General features: G+C 40.0%; 3 protein-coding genes across 7 annotated transcripts; 2 read left to right on the forward strand and 1 right to left on the reverse strand.

Annotated features, from left to right (window-relative positions):
- Window positions 1–38: 38 nt before the first annotated feature.
- LOC102715278 (psbP-like protein 1, chloroplastic) lies at window positions 39–3,843 on the forward strand. 4 transcript variants are annotated; one of them, XM_006650195.3, is made up of 7 exons: window positions 39–338; window positions 1,424–1,507; window positions 1,647–1,729; window positions 1,815–1,937; window positions 2,045–2,116; window positions 3,093–3,189; window positions 3,374–3,843. In XM_006650195.3, exons 1-7 carry the CDS (start codon window positions 182–184, stop codon window positions 3,478–3,480), a joined length of 723 nt encoding a protein of 240 aa, XP_006650258.2. In that variant the 5' UTR covers window positions 39–181; the 3' UTR covers window positions 3,481–3,843. The 4 variants fall into 4 exon arrangements, with proteins under 4 accessions (XP_006650258.2, XP_006650259.2, XP_040378706.1 ...); XM_006650196.3 differs by having other exon boundaries at window positions 1,433–1,507; XM_040522772.1 differs by having other exon boundaries at window positions 39–332.
- A 3,710-nt stretch (window positions 3,844–7,553) lies between these two features.
- On the reverse strand, window positions 7,554–10,798 carry LOC102719286 (la-related protein 6C-like). 2 transcript variants are annotated; one of them, XM_040522532.1, is made up of 10 exons: window positions 10,372–10,798; window positions 10,165–10,246; window positions 9,904–9,998; window positions 9,766–9,837; window positions 9,600–9,679; window positions 9,402–9,483; window positions 9,221–9,268; window positions 8,821–8,889; window positions 8,577–8,702; window positions 7,554–7,957 (listed from the first exon to the last, which is right to left on the reverse strand). In XM_040522532.1, the coding sequence occupies exons 1-10, from the start codon at window positions 10,711–10,713 to the stop codon at window positions 7,688–7,690; spliced, it is 1,266 nt and encodes a 421-aa protein (XP_040378466.1). In that variant the 5' UTR covers window positions 10,714–10,798; the 3' UTR covers window positions 7,554–7,687. The 2 variants fall into 2 exon arrangements, with proteins under 2 accessions (XP_040378466.1, XP_040378467.1); XM_040522533.1 differs by having other exon boundaries at window positions 7,554–7,954; window positions 10,372–10,794.
- Window positions 10,799–13,480: 2,682 nt separating this feature from the next.
- Window positions 13,481–16,389, forward strand: LOC102715744. Its single transcript, XM_015835087.2, has 2 exons — window positions 13,481–14,135; window positions 15,830–16,389. Exons 1-2 carry the CDS (start codon window positions 13,527–13,529, stop codon window positions 16,187–16,189), a joined length of 969 nt encoding a protein of 322 aa, XP_015690573.2. The 5' UTR covers window positions 13,481–13,526; the 3' UTR covers window positions 16,190–16,389.
- The last annotated feature ends 12 nt before the right edge of the window (window positions 16,390–16,401 follow it).

A 16,401-nucleotide genomic window follows, 5' to 3' on the forward strand; every position in this document is an offset into this window, starting at 1 on the left:
TGTCATCACAAAGATAAGATTTGATTCACAGGGGAGAAGGCATATTCATTCACTAGCCATGGCCCATGGGGCAAGTAGATAGGGAGAAGAGCTGAGCTGGCCCCTGGCTCGTGGCTCGTGCCGGCCGTTTGGTTATCTCCTCCCCTCTACGCTAGCCGGCGGCTGCAGGACGCCCGCAGCTATGGCCACCACCAGATTGTTATCCCCGCACGCCCTCCCTCTCCCTTCCCGCACCGCCGCCGACGCCCTCCGCCCGGCCGCCACCCCCTCGCGGAGGCCGCTCGCCGTCAGGGCCGTCGCGCTCCCCACGCCAGGATGCCGCCCCAGGAAAGGTCCCCGTACGTGCTCTTCTCTACCTTGCCAGCATTTTTTTTTTTTTTGCCGCGGTTTGCTGCAACGTCGGCTTTTGCTTGTGATATGCCATTAGGCTGGTGGAACTGGGAAATGCTACTGTTTCTGATACGGCGTCCGGCAGAAATGATGCGAATTCGTTCTTAGATATGTTTTGAAGCTTTTGTTCTTTCTTCTTTTTACTTGGAGGAGAGATATTGGAAGAGCAGATTTGTGATGGAATAGTGAATTATGAATGCCTTTAATATCTACCTCTTCCTTTTGCTCTGTAGCAACGATGAATGATCTTTTGGTATCTTGTATTGCAACGTGATGTTAGTTTGTCACAAAATGTAACTCATCTGATTTCGTTCCAACAACGTGTAGTCAAGACCCTCAATCATCAAAAGAAAATTATGTGTTGATATGGGAAGGAATGGAACGTTTCCTCGAGATGCGTTGACACATTTGGCATTCTACAATTGTTGCCTTTCTCTCGCAAATTTGCATCATGTCGCCATTTTGATCTGTGGTGATGAGAAATGGTTGTCTTGGGATGGTAACAGTAAATTTGTCTAGGACATTTTTTATTCACTATATTCCAGTTACTTCATACTCCTACTCACAGGTCAACATTGTGAAATTAGTTTCTACTGTTCCATAAGACAGTGAGTACAACACAAAATAACAATACGAAGTTTCAACCAACCGCTGCATACCTGTGAACCCAATCAGTGCCATTGTTCTACTCAACCAAACCTACTCCTCCTTGATCCCTAATTCCCTATGTGCCAACCCATGAATGGTTGATAGCTGCCAATTTATTCACCTACATCTTTTCACTTTTGCTTTTGCTTATAAGTCAAAGTTTGAATCTTTAACCTTAAATTTAGAGTAGATTTTAGGATATTTTCTTCATAGTTTATTTTCCAACATTGACTTTTAGATCGTTACGAACACGTATATAAAAATTTTATTCGTAAATTATTTTTATTTATAAATATACCATTTGGTTTTTTCACCCACGTTGTCTGACTGATCCACTTTCTCTTGGTTTGTTCGTAATCCTAGTGCTTTTCCTTAACTATATCAGATGATGCAGAGGAGAGCTCTAGGAGGACGATGTTGCTCGCTGCAGGGGCTACAGTGTTTCTCTCTTGGCCTAATCCGGCAGCATGTGAGTTGCTCTTCCATATTAATATCAGTTTAGAATGGTACAAGTGTGATAATACTTGCCTGTGTAGTAGCACTCAGACTTGTGAAATGGTTTGTTTGGTCAAAACCATGTGCCTGAGTGCCACTCTGATCTGGTATAGTCGCAGCAGAGGCTAAGAAAGGGTTCTTACCTGTCACCGACAAGAAGGATGGGTACTCCTTCCTCTACCCATTTGGATGGCAGGTATAAACAGTGACTGCTAAAGGGTCATGTGATTCGACGTTGCATTTCATGTCCTTCATTGTAATGTGAGTTTTTAATTATCCAGGAAGTGGTTGTTCAAGGGCAAGATAAGGTGTACAAAGATGTCATAGAGCCTTTGGAAAGTGTGAGCGTCAACACAATTCCAACCAACAAACAAGACATCCGTGACCTTGGTCCTCCAGATCAGGTTACTTATCCTCTTCTTTTTTCTAACATTTGGTTATGTCTGTCAGTCTGTGTAGTCGTACTTGTATACAAAGTCTGATCCATTATGAATTATCATCTGTTATTTAGGTAGCTGAAGCTCTTATACGTAAGGTTCTAGCCGCACCTACGCAGAAGACAAAGTTAATTGAAGCAAAAGAGGTATACCTTTTTTTAATCCAATAATTCGTGCATGCTATCACACAATAATATGCATTTCAGTGTTTCTTTAGCATAGTCATGATGACTGTCCAATTTATGTAGTTCTGGTAAGTAGAGCCAACAGGCTATTCAGCCATTTGTTGAAATTTATGTATCATTAATGTGGAGTAAGAGTGCCAGTTGGCCCATATCTACTGTTTTGTCATAAAACACGAAGACAAATGAAATCAGGAATGTATTTTTGGATACACTTTTGTATCTGTTGAATGCTACTATCTCGAATGTGATTACGGGAAGCATGAAAGTCAAATGCATTTTTAAGTGGAGTTCTCTGATAATACTTCCAGTTGAAATGAAACAGTTCTAAAAAAATTTGAAATGAACCTTCGTCTACATAATTCATCTGGAAGCGATCTCTTTTATCATCCTATAGCACTGCAGTAATTTATTTATATCTACATTGCTGAGTGTTCGCCTTAATATCAAATAGGTTAGGTCGGCTGCGTTCTTTTATGGTTGATTATTGCTCGACTTTTGCGCGTATGTTTACCAAACTGCTAAACGGTGTATCTTTGTAAAAAGTTTCTATATAGAAGTTGAGAATCTCACATTTCTAAAGTGTGTTTTCAACTCTGTGGTAATTAAATCCATTGTTTATACTATGAAATAGCTATAAAAAACCATATAGTATTTTATTTTTCTTATTCAAATGGTCTTTGCTTTGTGTACTACATAATATATTCTAAAATGCTCTAACACTTTCCGGCAAACCTTATGTACGTATCACCCAGAAGAAGATATGAACGCAGCTGTGATGTCAAACATTCATTAAAAAATGTGGATTATATAGTACTTTTCTGTTTGTGTTTTAGAATGAATTGATAATTTTGTTGGCTACTCCGTGTTCCGTTTTGCAATGGGAGATATTTTGTTACTCATTTGTTGTTAAGTTCATAAGGTGTATGTCGTTGCGCAGAACAATGTTGACGGAAGAACTTACTACACATTTGAGTTCACAGCTCAGGCTCCAAACTTCACCAGGCATGCACTTGGTGCAATTGCCATTGCAAATGGTATTGACTCCTAGGCCCTGCTGGCATCTTTTCTCAGCAAGATGTTCTGCTAAGTACTGCATGCCATTGACAATCTTCCCTGCATGCCATCTTTTTTTTTTAATTCTTGTTTCCACATAGATTGCTTAATGTTGTGCTGGTCACTGTTATCAATTATATTTCCGTTGTGGATGGAACGTTGCAGGCAAATTTTACACGTTGACAACTGGAGCAAACGAAAGGAGATGGGATAAAATGAAGGACAGACTACATACAGTCGTTGATTCATTCAAAATCGAAGCAAGAATATGATGGAAGTGTGAGAGATATTCTGCTGATTTTCCTTGTTGGTTTCTTCGTTTCAGGAACCAACTGGCGAGGTTCAATGGTAAATGTCGGGAACATGGATTGTACTGATCTGTTTTCTTTTGAAATGTGTGACACCACTTCCTCCTTGTATGTATATCTTCCCATCACCGTTACTGATCCTTTGAGCAATGTTGATTAGACGACCATCTGTGAGAGTGAGAAGATCTATACCTGTTATCCCTTTTTTTTTTTTAATCCAGAGCCAAAATATCTGGCTTTTATTGTGTCAGATATGTGTATATATTGTGATATGTGATGTATACAGTAATATATGGTGCATTTATAATATCTTGTGAAGCTGATAACACAAAATTCTTTCTTTTAGACAGGAGTAAAATCTCAAAATAAGTTGATGATAATTGAGTAAGAAATCAAACTTTACAAAATACTTTTTATAATGGGAAAAGGTATATTTGAAGTGAAGTTTATCTTGGGGAGGAGGCTATTAGTTAATAGAACACTTAAGTTAATTGCATTCATTTAACGACGGAAAAACAGAAAGCCAACCAGAGCAATATCAAGAACAGAGCAATTATTTTTCGGCTATGTAATCATTGAATAGAGAATTTGCTAATACCTCATCAATACTCTCTTCATAACCAATAAAGGAACTTGATAGTTACTAGTCTTTTAAAGGGATTCATGGTGTTCAGATATGTATTGCTAAATAAATTAGAAACAAAAACAATCTATTACACAAACGGAGTGCTAGCTGCAGTTAGGACTGGGCAAATAGCTTGGGCTCGTGAGCTCGACTCAAGCTCAGCTCGGGCTCGCCTGATTCGGCTTGGCTCGAATCGTAAACGAGCCAAGCCTAGACCCGTGTTTTAGCTCATTGGTGAGCCGAGCTCGAGCTAGTCCGCGAATAGCTCACAAGCTTAGTAGGCTCGGTGGAATAGTCAATTTTTGGCCCAAGGACCCAACTAAGCCCATCTATACAGCCTATCACTTCTAATTAGGGTTGACTCCTGTGAGACCGTGACTGTTCGCTCCCATCCAACCATCCTCTCTTGTACGCCAACGCCGCCCCCATCCCTGACCCTGTGACGAGCTGCGACTGCGAGTGCAACTACGACCGCGATATGGCGAGATCACGACCGCGACTCGCGAGCGGGAGCAAGGAGACACCGCCACCCGCCACCACCTCCACCTGCGCCGCCGCCTCGCCACTTGCGCCTATGTCGTTGCCCCACCACCTACGCCAGCACTATCGTCACCTGCTGGAGGGTTTTTGTTGCAAAGCTCTCGAGCCTTTCCACGAGCCGAGCCAAGCCTTGTGTATAGCTCGGTTGGAGTACCGAGCCAAAGTCGCTTCTACCCCTAGCTGCAGTTTCTTCATTAGTGGCCTTCAAGGCTTCAACAAACTATTTACTCCTGACAATCCCAAATTACAGAGTGATCCCATTTTCACTAGCAATATCAAGATGCAAAATAGTGCCATTTAATTTAAGTTAGTTTCAAAGGGTTTCTAGCCCTCAACTTTACCTCTAGCACAACAACATGTTCCTTTGCACTCACATATTTTTGCTTATGCGTATGCTTGTAAGCTAAAATTTAAATTTTCTTACTCACCGAAGTTTATTTTCTAGGCTTAGCTTTTAAATTGCTAACAATACGTATATAAAAATTTTATTCATAAATTATTTTTCGTTTACAAATATGTCGTTTCAATCACCCCTTAGATATTCTATTACTGTTTCCAACTCTACCTTTTCGGCTTCTCGAGCTGCAAACGATTTCTCAATCAGTACCCTCGTCCTAAATTCCCTCCTTGGTAAACTCCTTGATCTCTATTCGTGCCACTTGCATCATTTTCATGAGCATTTCTTTTAACAGCCCAATTGTAGTAAGATAGTAGAGTGTTCCGTATGAATTTTTGTGGTGGCATTTCAGCATTTGCATTTGCAAGAATATCGGAGAAATGTAATTGTTTCTACATTTCTTCGGTAGAGATAATCTTTTATTCCATAAAAGATTTTTGAGTTTTGATTTTCCCTACCATTTATCCTCTCTCTGATAAGTTTGGTTGGTATGGTTCAATCCTACCTGATGAATTAGTTTGAGCGAGAAAAATGGAATATGTTTATATTTTGAGTAAACTGCACAAAACCCCGGGCTCTTCACACAAAACCACATAAAATTTGGCATGTGACACAAAAACTCTGGAATTGTGGTAATAGTGTTTCTCAAAACCATGCGTTTAAAAGATCAACTCAAATTTCTCCGTGAGATGAAATATTTATAGGATCTGATGGGATGGAACTCTTGTATGCTCATATAAGTATGGTGGATCATTATATTTTTAAATTTTAGGTCTAAAACAACAAAATTAAAAAATAACAACAGTTGGTTATTTGTTTACCCAAAAAATTTCTCATCATGCAGCGATTGTTTTGCCGCCAAGGTTTTTTTTTTCACAGAAAAAACATGTGCATTCTTGAGTTTCACTCAAATGCCATTCTATGCCGCTGAGTTTGGCTTCCTTCCCTAGCTACCTTTGAGTTTTCTCAAATCCCATATGTATTCACTCATTTTTTTTATTTTTATTCCCCTATGTATCTAAATATGTTAGCTAACCACATATTTCTTTTTTAAAATAAACCAAATTACCTATTTTTCGTAAACATAACTAATAAGGCTCACTACCAAAATGAAAACCCTCAAAACGAAAACCATTTTAACTACAACTTCTTGGAAAACGAGAACTGCCCAAGGAATTTCAAATTTCAACCAAATATTTAAAATAAAAATTGAACTCTCATCCTAATTTCAACTATTTTGATGGGAACATTTTTTAAGAAAAAAGTTACTAGGTGAAAAATGGCCAATTCTTTTGTGGATTTAGTCAATTTCACCTCCCTTCTTTGATTTTTTTTCCAATTTAACTGAATATCATTTGAAAATAAGTTTTTTTTGCAAGTTTTGGATGGAATTAATTTTTTATTTGAGCAATTATGAGCCTATTAGGTTGTCCAAACCCAACCTTGCCAAATAATTGGAAACACCCAAAAAATGTGGCCCATTTGGTTTGTAAAAAAGACCTCTTTACCAAATTATTTGGTTAAGCAATGTTGGCCATTACCCATGAGTGGCAAACCAAATACTCGGCTAGTTGCTTATTTTGCGAAATAGATTAATGGAGAACGTACGTTTATAAAAGTTCTTAGAAATAAATAATTATGTTTCCTCCCAAATATAATGAAAATGCAAATCAATGTTTTTGAGAAATTAAAGCCACATTGTAGTATTCACTGCTTAAATTGATGCAACTAAACATGAAGGCTCCTATCGTTTCGCTTTTTTGGAGAAATAAGCGAAAACACGTTTTTCCAAACGAAAAATAGTTTACAGATAAAACTTTTATATACGTGTCCATAGCGACTTAAAAGCGAAATGTGTAAAAGAAACCATAATGAAAAAACCACAAAATCAAGTTTAAAATTAAGTTCTAAAATTTAAATTTTGGCTTATAAGCAGTTACACTGCGAAGCGACGGAGCCCGAAATCAATATATCATATGAAACGAATTTTAAATCTATTTTCTATCAAAAGGCACGATTAAATTGTAAAATTCAGATTTTGGACTTGAAAAATTACAAAACATAGTTTTTAATCTAAATTCTATCGAAAAGCAGTAATGAAATATAAAATTCAGATACAATATCTAGTACTGTACCAAATATGACGTAATTATATTAAAAAATTAAAACGGCTAGATTGGAAAGTAGTAAAATTGAGATCCCAAGAGAAAGAGATTACAAAAATTCAAAAATTATTCCAGGCCTAAAAAATTACAAAAATTAAAACTCAACTACTTGCACAGTTGCACTTCCCGCTAGATCATAAACGAATATAATACTCATTCCGTATTATAGTAGATTACGTTGTAAACATTTTTGCATATATTTAATCATTTGTCTTATTAAAAAAAGCTTATGTAATCATCATTTATTTTATTATTTATTATGATTGGATTTATTTCTGAATTATTTTAATAATAATTTATATTTTCACATATTTACATAGAAAATTTTAATAAACCAAATGATCAAAATATATGCCAAAAAAAAACTCAACAACGTCGAACGAGTAAAAGCCAATAGGCAACCAAAATACCGCCATGGCAACCCATGGCACGACAGGGCGACCGTTAGATCATCACGGCCGCCGGACCAGGAGCGGCGACAGCGCGGGCCGGCGAGCTCCGGAGGACAGCTGCCGCCGGCGACGGCCTCCCGCGCCCCATGGTGAACCCTCGCGTTCCGTCGGGCATCCTCGGCCCCTGCGGCGCGTACCGGGGGCTCCTCATCAGGGCGTCGAAATGCCCGGCCGAGGCGGCGGGATGCGGCGCTCCGGTGGCGTGCGGCGTCCTGCCTCCCCGCCCTCTCGCCCACGACTTCTTGCCATGGTGATCTTCCTGCTGCCAACAATCCAAGGTGAGAAGCCGTGGAGGTGGTTTTGAACGGTATATTTATCAATAAAAAATAATTTATGGATAAAATTTTTATATAGTATTCTTCGCGATCTATAGCCCAAAATCAAAAGGTAATGTTCGGTGAAAAATATCTTCAAAATCAATTCTAAATTTAAATTTTAAAATTCAAATTTTTGGCTTATGAAGCACAAAGATGGGGCACGTGATACTAATTCCTCCATCTTTTTAATTGACGCCGTTAACTTTTGAATTTATGTTTAATCTTTCGTCTTATCCAAATTTTTGTCTAAATATGAGAAATTTACAAACATGTCATTATAATTTTGTAAAGTTAGAGATATGTCACTGGTATCTCAATGGCAAGTCAATAACAGGTGGATCAGGATGACATATCTCTAATTTTGCAAAATTACAGTGACATCATTATAATTTTTCCCAAAATATAAACATCGTACTTAAAGTTATTTTAGTAATAAATCAAATCATAACAAAACAGTTAATAATTATATATATTTTAAAATAATATGAATGGTAAAACGGAGGGAGTATTAGCCAAGAGTGAGCGGTCACTTCTCTTGTCCGTCTCTGCAAATTGCTTACGTACGTGATGGTCAGGCGAGTGGTCCGCCATTGGCGAATCCGACGACACCTGAGACAGCGGCGAGTGCTCGTCGTCGGAGATCATGGCGTGGTCGAAGTCCGGTCGCTTCAGCCGTACCACCGATTTCGGCTACAAACGGAGGAACAAGAAAACAGAAATGACACCCAATGTTTGAACTTCGGCTGCTGCATTTTCCGACCACTGGTCTGGTTTGCATGCAGAGGAGTTTCAGGATTCATCAGATTACCGATCGACGTAGCACCGGACGAACTCGCAGCCCCTTCCTCCAGTTGCGTTCGTCGTTCAGCTTATCGACCTGTCAAAAACAGTTTCATCTCTTCACCACTGCCACAAGTATTCAATAAATTCTGAGAAACCAGGGTGATTGTTTGTTTTTTCATCAAAAAATCAAACAACATATTTTCAAACGTAAAATAATTTATGAATAAAACTTTCATATACGTATTCTTAGCGATCTAATCGCTAAAAGTTAATGCTGGAAAATAAATTTTTAGTGAAAAACCCCAAAATCAACTTTAAATTTAAGTTTAAAAAATTAAATTTTCTCTTATAAACATAAGCAGAAACGAAAAGATTGGGGTGAAGATTCATTGGTGTTTATTTACAAACTGGGAGAGGAAACTTACCGCCCGATCGGCTTGCTGTGATGTCTCATACTCTATGAGCGCGTGCAACTTTGGAAGCAGAAATCAAACACAGAAAACAGTATCAGGATCAACAACATATATGCATGCAGAGATGCAAGTCAGGCTGAAAACTGGAACCGAAACCGCAGATTGCGTATATGGATTTGTTCATCAGAGTTACCTTGTTACTCACTAGCGCGTCAGACTTTGACGATCTGGCGGAGCTAGGCTCTTGTGGATGGCATATCCTGATGTTCTTCACGCTGTTCATGGCATGAAACATTTTCAGTTAATGGACGTCACAGATTATACTACATTTATCGTTGAGAGAGCAAAGAAAAAAGAAGATTTACACGTCAAACAAGGAAGATCTTCTGACCTTCCGATGATGCCGAAGATCTTCTCAAGGCTGTTCCTGGTTGAATCCTCCGGCAAATTCTCCGCGATCACCATTCGAGACTGCGACGGCAGTTCATTGCATTTTGGTCTTAGATGGTAAAAAAAAACATCTGAATTTCACATAGGAAAATGTTGCTGCTGTTCACCTGCAACTCTTCTTTGTGTCGCTCAGTGAATGGCTGTGCCCGGCGCACTTTCTTGCCGTCGTCACTCACAACCTGCACAGCTCTTGGATTTTAGGATTCAGGCAATAATAAGAGTTGCAGTTAACAGCGGCGACTTACGAGCTTTGACGATGTCCTTAGAGCATTCACCAGGAGCTGGTTGGTCACGCCCATAGCTTTAATCTTCTTCCATGAAGAAATGACAGACATAGGGACTGTCCAACACATGGAAAGGAACATAAGTTTCTGTCAGATATATTTTTTTTTCCTTGGTCCTCATTTACATCATGTACATAAGTTTATGTTAGATTTTCTCTTACAGGCAATAGCTGTCTGATCTCAAACATTTTGAATGTAAAACTAATGGCTGTGTTCTCTTACCATAGCACTCAGGATCTTTGTTCATGATCTTCATCAAGAAATCATTTGCAACCAAATTCGTGTCACTGAATTGGTACTCGACCTGCCCAACGTAAGAACGCAAAAGGAGACAGAGGAGAAGAAGCAATGAACATTGTTGGATTCCAACACAAACGTTCGATTCGATTCAACCCACAAGAAATGGCATCGTTTTTTGGAGACGCGAACCTGCTTGATGATCTTCTGTGCAATGTCGGCCGGGCTCGCCCCCTTCGGCGGCCCATTCCCGGCGGCGGCGGCGATCTTACCGTGGCCGAAGTCCGGCAGGAAGAAGGCCGGATCCGGCTCGGCGAAGATGCTCCAGTCCGCGCACAGCCCAATGCCGCTGCCTGGCAGCTGCAAGAACGGCGAGTAGAAGCCGGCGGCCGCCATGGGGCTGACGGCCGCCGGCGACCGCGGCACGAACTCGGGGGCGTGCACGTTCAACCTGAACGGCGGCGTCGAGCACTCGCCGGAGCTGCTGCTCGCCGCCGGCGCCTTGCCGGAGCTGCCGCGGCTCTCCTGCGCCATTGACGTACGATCGATCGATCGACCCAAGTGTGAGCGTAGTAGGACAGACAGAGACGATGTGTCAAGATCGATCCGAGATTGGTGTGTGTGGGGAGTACAAGTGCGTGTTGATATGTATCGTCTCCGGCGCCGTGTGGGGGCTTTGACCACTTCGTTTGTACGTGAGGCGGGAGTGTTTCTTGCGCAGCTTATTTCGCGCCACTCTGCGTGGGGCATCCACGTATTACCTACCTATTACGCACCGCTACTATAGGAATAGGAGCGAAGGCCGTTGACCGTCCGGGGCAGAGATTGAAAGTTAGGTTCAGCTGAAAATAGAGGGCAACATGAATTTGGAAGAACGTACAGTAACTGCATAGTGTGAACTTATTTTCTTTTACTCCCCTCAAAAATATTTATAATGCGATTACCTCTTTGTAATCGATTATTTTACAATAGGGTGAGACTAGTCACGGTGAAGTTCGATCAATTGCCCATAACCACGAGCATGGTTTGTTAAAACAATTTTACTATGATTAGAAGTATACAACTTTACCTATAAGACACTGCCCCAACACACATTCCCATACGCTGGTGTGCCACCACGACACCTCTCGACGGGAGGCCATGACAGAACCATCCATATAACCCTCTCCTAACCATCCACACCACACCGAGGTTGTATCTTCCACACATGTACCCTAGCGGGCATACTATCTCCCTTGTGTCACAGTAAATCCAACAACCAATCAACCCTCCCTTGGACCAATCCAACTCCATCCCGTCTATCCTTACCTCGGTCCCTAAAAGAGGAGGAAGTTATATTTCTAATCCAGCGTTGCCCATGTTGGCTTGCAGTACGTAAGGAATGTCTCTTAAGGTTTTCCCGCGAACCATTCCTTAACTATCATAGCCATGGTGCAACCACCACTTAAGTCAACTTTTAGTTGATTTAATGAAAACATAATCCAACTAACTCCTTTCATCATAAGTGCACTAAATTATACTAAGCAATGCTAAGCATAAACCCTAACTTATCTAGGGTTGCTAAATGCGGGTTAGTCAAAATTAATTATCCTATGGTAACAAGGGAATGAAATAATACCGTATTTAATTCAAGCATAAAGCACAAAGGTTCCCATCATCGCATGTAATAGCAAAATTATGCAATTTTTTTTTGTAAAAGCGAAATTTAATTCACAATTGGGTTTAATATGACATATGACTTGCCTTGGTTCCCTGGATTGACTTGAGGGATAACTTCGTAAATAACGAGAGGGTTAGATTTTCCGAAGTCTAAAACATACAACAAAAATCATTCAAAACAGTATAATGGACTGCTGGCGACAAGAAGGTTGAGGAAAGGGCAGCTATGGTATGGGCACGAGAGAAACGGCGACGAGCTTCAGCATTGTGGGGAAACTGAGGAGTGATCGAGAGGGTTTTTATAACCCTGACAGCGCAGAGGTGTGACATAACGACTATTAAAGTGAGGGTCTACAAGAAAGAAATGACAAATGTTTCGTAGGTAGACAACCCTTTAGTTAAAACCATTAGCAATAATGATTAGGCATGTGATTTGTATTTTCTCCGTTGCACGTTATAAACCTTTTAACCTTGTCTAAATTCATTTAGTGCTAATAAATCTAGACACATATGAAAACATATACATATTGATATATGGATAAATCTAAGTATAAACTCTTATAAATGGAATAGAGGGAGTGTGGTTTTGTGGTTTAAGGACGTTTTTTAAACTCAACAATAAGATGAGGAACTTAAAGCATATTTTCTATCAAAAGGAAAAAAATGTAATCAACTCATCAAAGCCGCCTTGAAACGAGAAAATTGATATTATAACATCATCGAAACACAGTTTCGTTGAAATGCCACTTTGGATTTAGGATTCTTCAAAACACCACTCCTACCTAGAGAGACTTCATCCTAATGTCATTGGCTTCCTTTCTTGTAAATGAAAATGGTTTTGTCTATTTTTCCTATCTTTGTTGACCATACTACCCTTGGTTGAAACAATTCAACTAAGGTTGTGTTCTTGTGTGAGGCAGGTAAGTAGCGGACTAGCATATGATTAATTAAATTATTAGTTACATAAATCTAAAATTAAAAAATGTATTGATATGATTCTTTTAAATCAGCTTTCTTATATAAAATTTTCGCAAAATACACATTGTTTAGAAGTTGGGAAGCATGCACACGAAAAGCGAGAGAATCTAGGTTAATTAGCAAGGGTAAAGAACATGGCCTAAGTCTATTCACATGCATTAATTTTGGGGTTGAAAGAACCAGTGAGTTCAACCCCAAATAAACATGGTAACAAATAACTAGTAGAACAAATGAACATTTTATATTAATTGGCCCCGTTTAGTTCGTGAAAAGAAAATATTCGGGTGTCATGTTGGATGTTTGACCGGATATCGGAAGGGGGATTTTTAACACTAATGAAAAAATGAATTTCATAGCTCGCCTGGGAACCGCGAGAGGAATCTTTTGAGCCCAATTAATCCATCGTTAGTACATGTCGGTTACTGTAGCACTTATAGTTAATCATAGACTAATTAGGCTCAAAAGATTCGTCTCACATTTTCTCATTTAACTATGTAATTAGTTTTTTTTCATCCATATCTAATACTCTATTTAGATGTTTAACAATTCTACATGCTGTTTTTGAAAAAAAATTGAAACTAAACGGACATAAATCAATTTAACAACAAATACTGACGAGGACATTCTTACGTCAGCGGAAAGCCCACGAGCGCCACCTCGCTTCACTCCCCGTCGGCGACCAGCCGACTTTACTCCCCCTCCCGATCGCAATGCCGGCGCCGCCCGCCTCTTCCTGGCGCCGGCACGCCGCCGCCGCCGCGTCCTCCTCCACGCCTAAGACCCTCCTCCTACTCCTCCCCGTCCTCCTCATCCTCCTCGTCCTCTCCAGGGCGCCAAATCTCACCCTCTCCCCCACGGCCGCCTCCTTCCGCCGCCTCCCCTCCCAGCCCCGCCCGTTCGACTGCTACGCGTCGCCGCAGGCCTCGCCGGTCTTCGCCAGCCTCGTGGAGGGCGTGCCCCACCCCTTCTTCTACTCCCTCGCCGACATGGGGGCTCTCCCCGACCGCCCCCACAAGAACATCGCCCGCCTCCTCAAGGGCAAGCGCTTCCGCAAGCCCGACATCTCCGAGACCATCCAGCGGCTGCTCGGGGGGAATGTTGGGAGCGGCTCCCCCGGGGTGGTGGTCGACGTCGGGGCCAATGTTGGGATGGCGTCGTTCGCGGCGGCCGTCATGGGGTTCCGGGTGGTGGCCTTCGAGCCGGTCTTCGAGAATCTGCAGAGGATTTGTGATGGGGTGTACCTCAACAGGGTGCAGGACCGGGTTGTGGTGTACCATGCTGCGGCTTCTGATCGAGTTGGGAACATCACAATGCATAAGGTAATAATGGCTTCTACTACTTTTGAATACCCTGCATGTATACTTCTGAATTTTCGTATGTGTACATTTCATTTTATTTTTACTTTATCTGCAATGGCTGCCTTCTATCAGCTCTGTTTCGCGTTATAATATGTTCTGGCCCCCTAGATTGATGCTAATAAATCTAGATACACATATAAAACATATTTATTGACCTATGGATGAATTTAGGTAGCACCAAAACATCTTATAATATGGAACGGAGAGAGTATAATATTATATTAGTACCAAGGTTTTTACTGAATCATTAAAGATAATACCAGAAAAAATCATGTTTAAGGTAGTGTGGTAAGCTCTGATTGCATAAATATTACCTTTTGAAGTATTCTCGTGCATGTCTTGAGCTTTCTAGGGCCGTTTTTTTTTACCAGGAACGAAATATACCCAGTATATGTTTCATTAGAGATTATACCAGGCAATTGTTTCGTTTCTGAAGCCACATCATCATCTCTAAAAGGATCATGAACATTTCTGAGTTTAGTTGGTCTTGCCAATTTCATAGGGAAAGTTTTCAAGATTGCGATGCTCATCTACAGAAAATGTTTCTGAAATGTTTCCTTATACTTAAATTTTTGACGAACCATTGGAATTCGGGGTTTATCTGTTTTCTGTCAATGCTATAATTTCTAAATGATTTAGAAATGCTGTAACATTAATCATAATAGTCCTATTGTTTTAACTGCTACAGAGTGTGGCAATTTTGGTATGTCATAGATGTTATGAAATTTCAAGAAACATTTGTATTAATTGTATATTCTTGTAAAAATGTGCTCTAGTGTAAACAATGCAAGACATTGACCATTTCATTAGAGAATATTTTTTTCACAAAGAAATACATACCATATCATATACTACTTTCTTTTCACAATATAAGACTTTCTAGCATTGTTTAGATTCCATATAGTTGCTAATGAATATATAATATACACTGATCAATAGATGAATCTAGGGATAGCTAAAAAAAAGTCAACAATATGAAATGGAGGGAGTAGTTATTTAGTGGTCCAGTTGATAGCTCATAAATGCTTGTTTTAGCATAACTAATGCTTTAGGAAAAATGCCACTGTGCGTTGCTAAATGCCTTCACTAGCTAGTTATGTTTGAAGATCATTCTAGACAGGGTTATAATTTCTAGTTTACCTTAGAACTTCACATGACGTCTATAGAATTTTTTTTACTCCCCTCGATTCCAAATATAACTCGTTTTATCCTTCTCATCCCTTTCCTAACTGTAGGTTGTTTTAAACTTTTAGGCACTTATTGTTCACCTTTTCTTCCTTCTGTGCCCTTGCCATATTAATGCTTCTCACAATCAAATGAATCTTCTTTCCAAATGTAGTACAAATGAAGTGTGACAAAGTCATTTGTGCTACTTTCTTAATTCTTGTACAAAAGTCCAAAAATTACTTACATTTGAAATCAGGAGTATGAGAGTATCACTGTGAAGCCATAAATTCATTGTGCAATCATAGATGTGCAAACATATTTGGAATCAATATGTAGCTTACATGATGCAACCATGTTCCATTTGCCATAATTCTGACTTGTGCCTCCATATGAAAAATTATTTTAATTCCTTGCAAATCTATTGCATTCTCTCTATCCAGTTTTTTTTTAATTATTTGACACCTATAATGACTGTTTTGGTTACGTAGGTGATCGGACGACTCGACAACAGTGCTATATCTGCAACTGGTGCAAAGTTGGCATTCAAGGCAAATGAAGAAATTGCCGTTGAGGTTGCTACAATACCACTGGATGAAGTCATTTTAGACGCAGAGCGAGTGCTTGTGATCAAAATTGATGTTCAGGGATGGGAATACCATGTTCTGAGAGGTGCATCAAAGTTGCTTTCAAGGAGAAAAGGTGATGCTCCCTACCTTATATATGAAGAAGATGAGCGCCTGCTGCAGGCAAGCAACAGTAGTGCACAGGAGATAAGGGCATTTCTTAGTAGTGTTGGTTACAATCACTGTACACGGCATGGGACAGATGCTCACTGCAGAAAAGACTAGGCAAATGTCTTTTTGCCTGTTGATTTGATTCACCTAAGCTGATGATCATCTAGAAACAATGCAGAGTCATATATGCTGTACTGCTAAGTAACAAAGCATTTTTCCTCTCAGGCAGCATACTATGATCTCGAAATTTAGATATTTTCATGAGTACAAATAGTTAGTCAACTTTTAGGTTCTGACTAATGTTTTTTTTTTTTGAGGGGGGGGGG

This window comes from Oryza brachyantha, chromosome 3 (assembly GCF_000231095.2).
Source record: "Oryza brachyantha chromosome 3, ObraRS2, whole genome shotgun sequence".
NCBI classification, from domain to species: domain Eukaryota; kingdom Viridiplantae; phylum Streptophyta; class Magnoliopsida; order Poales; family Poaceae; genus Oryza; species Oryza brachyantha.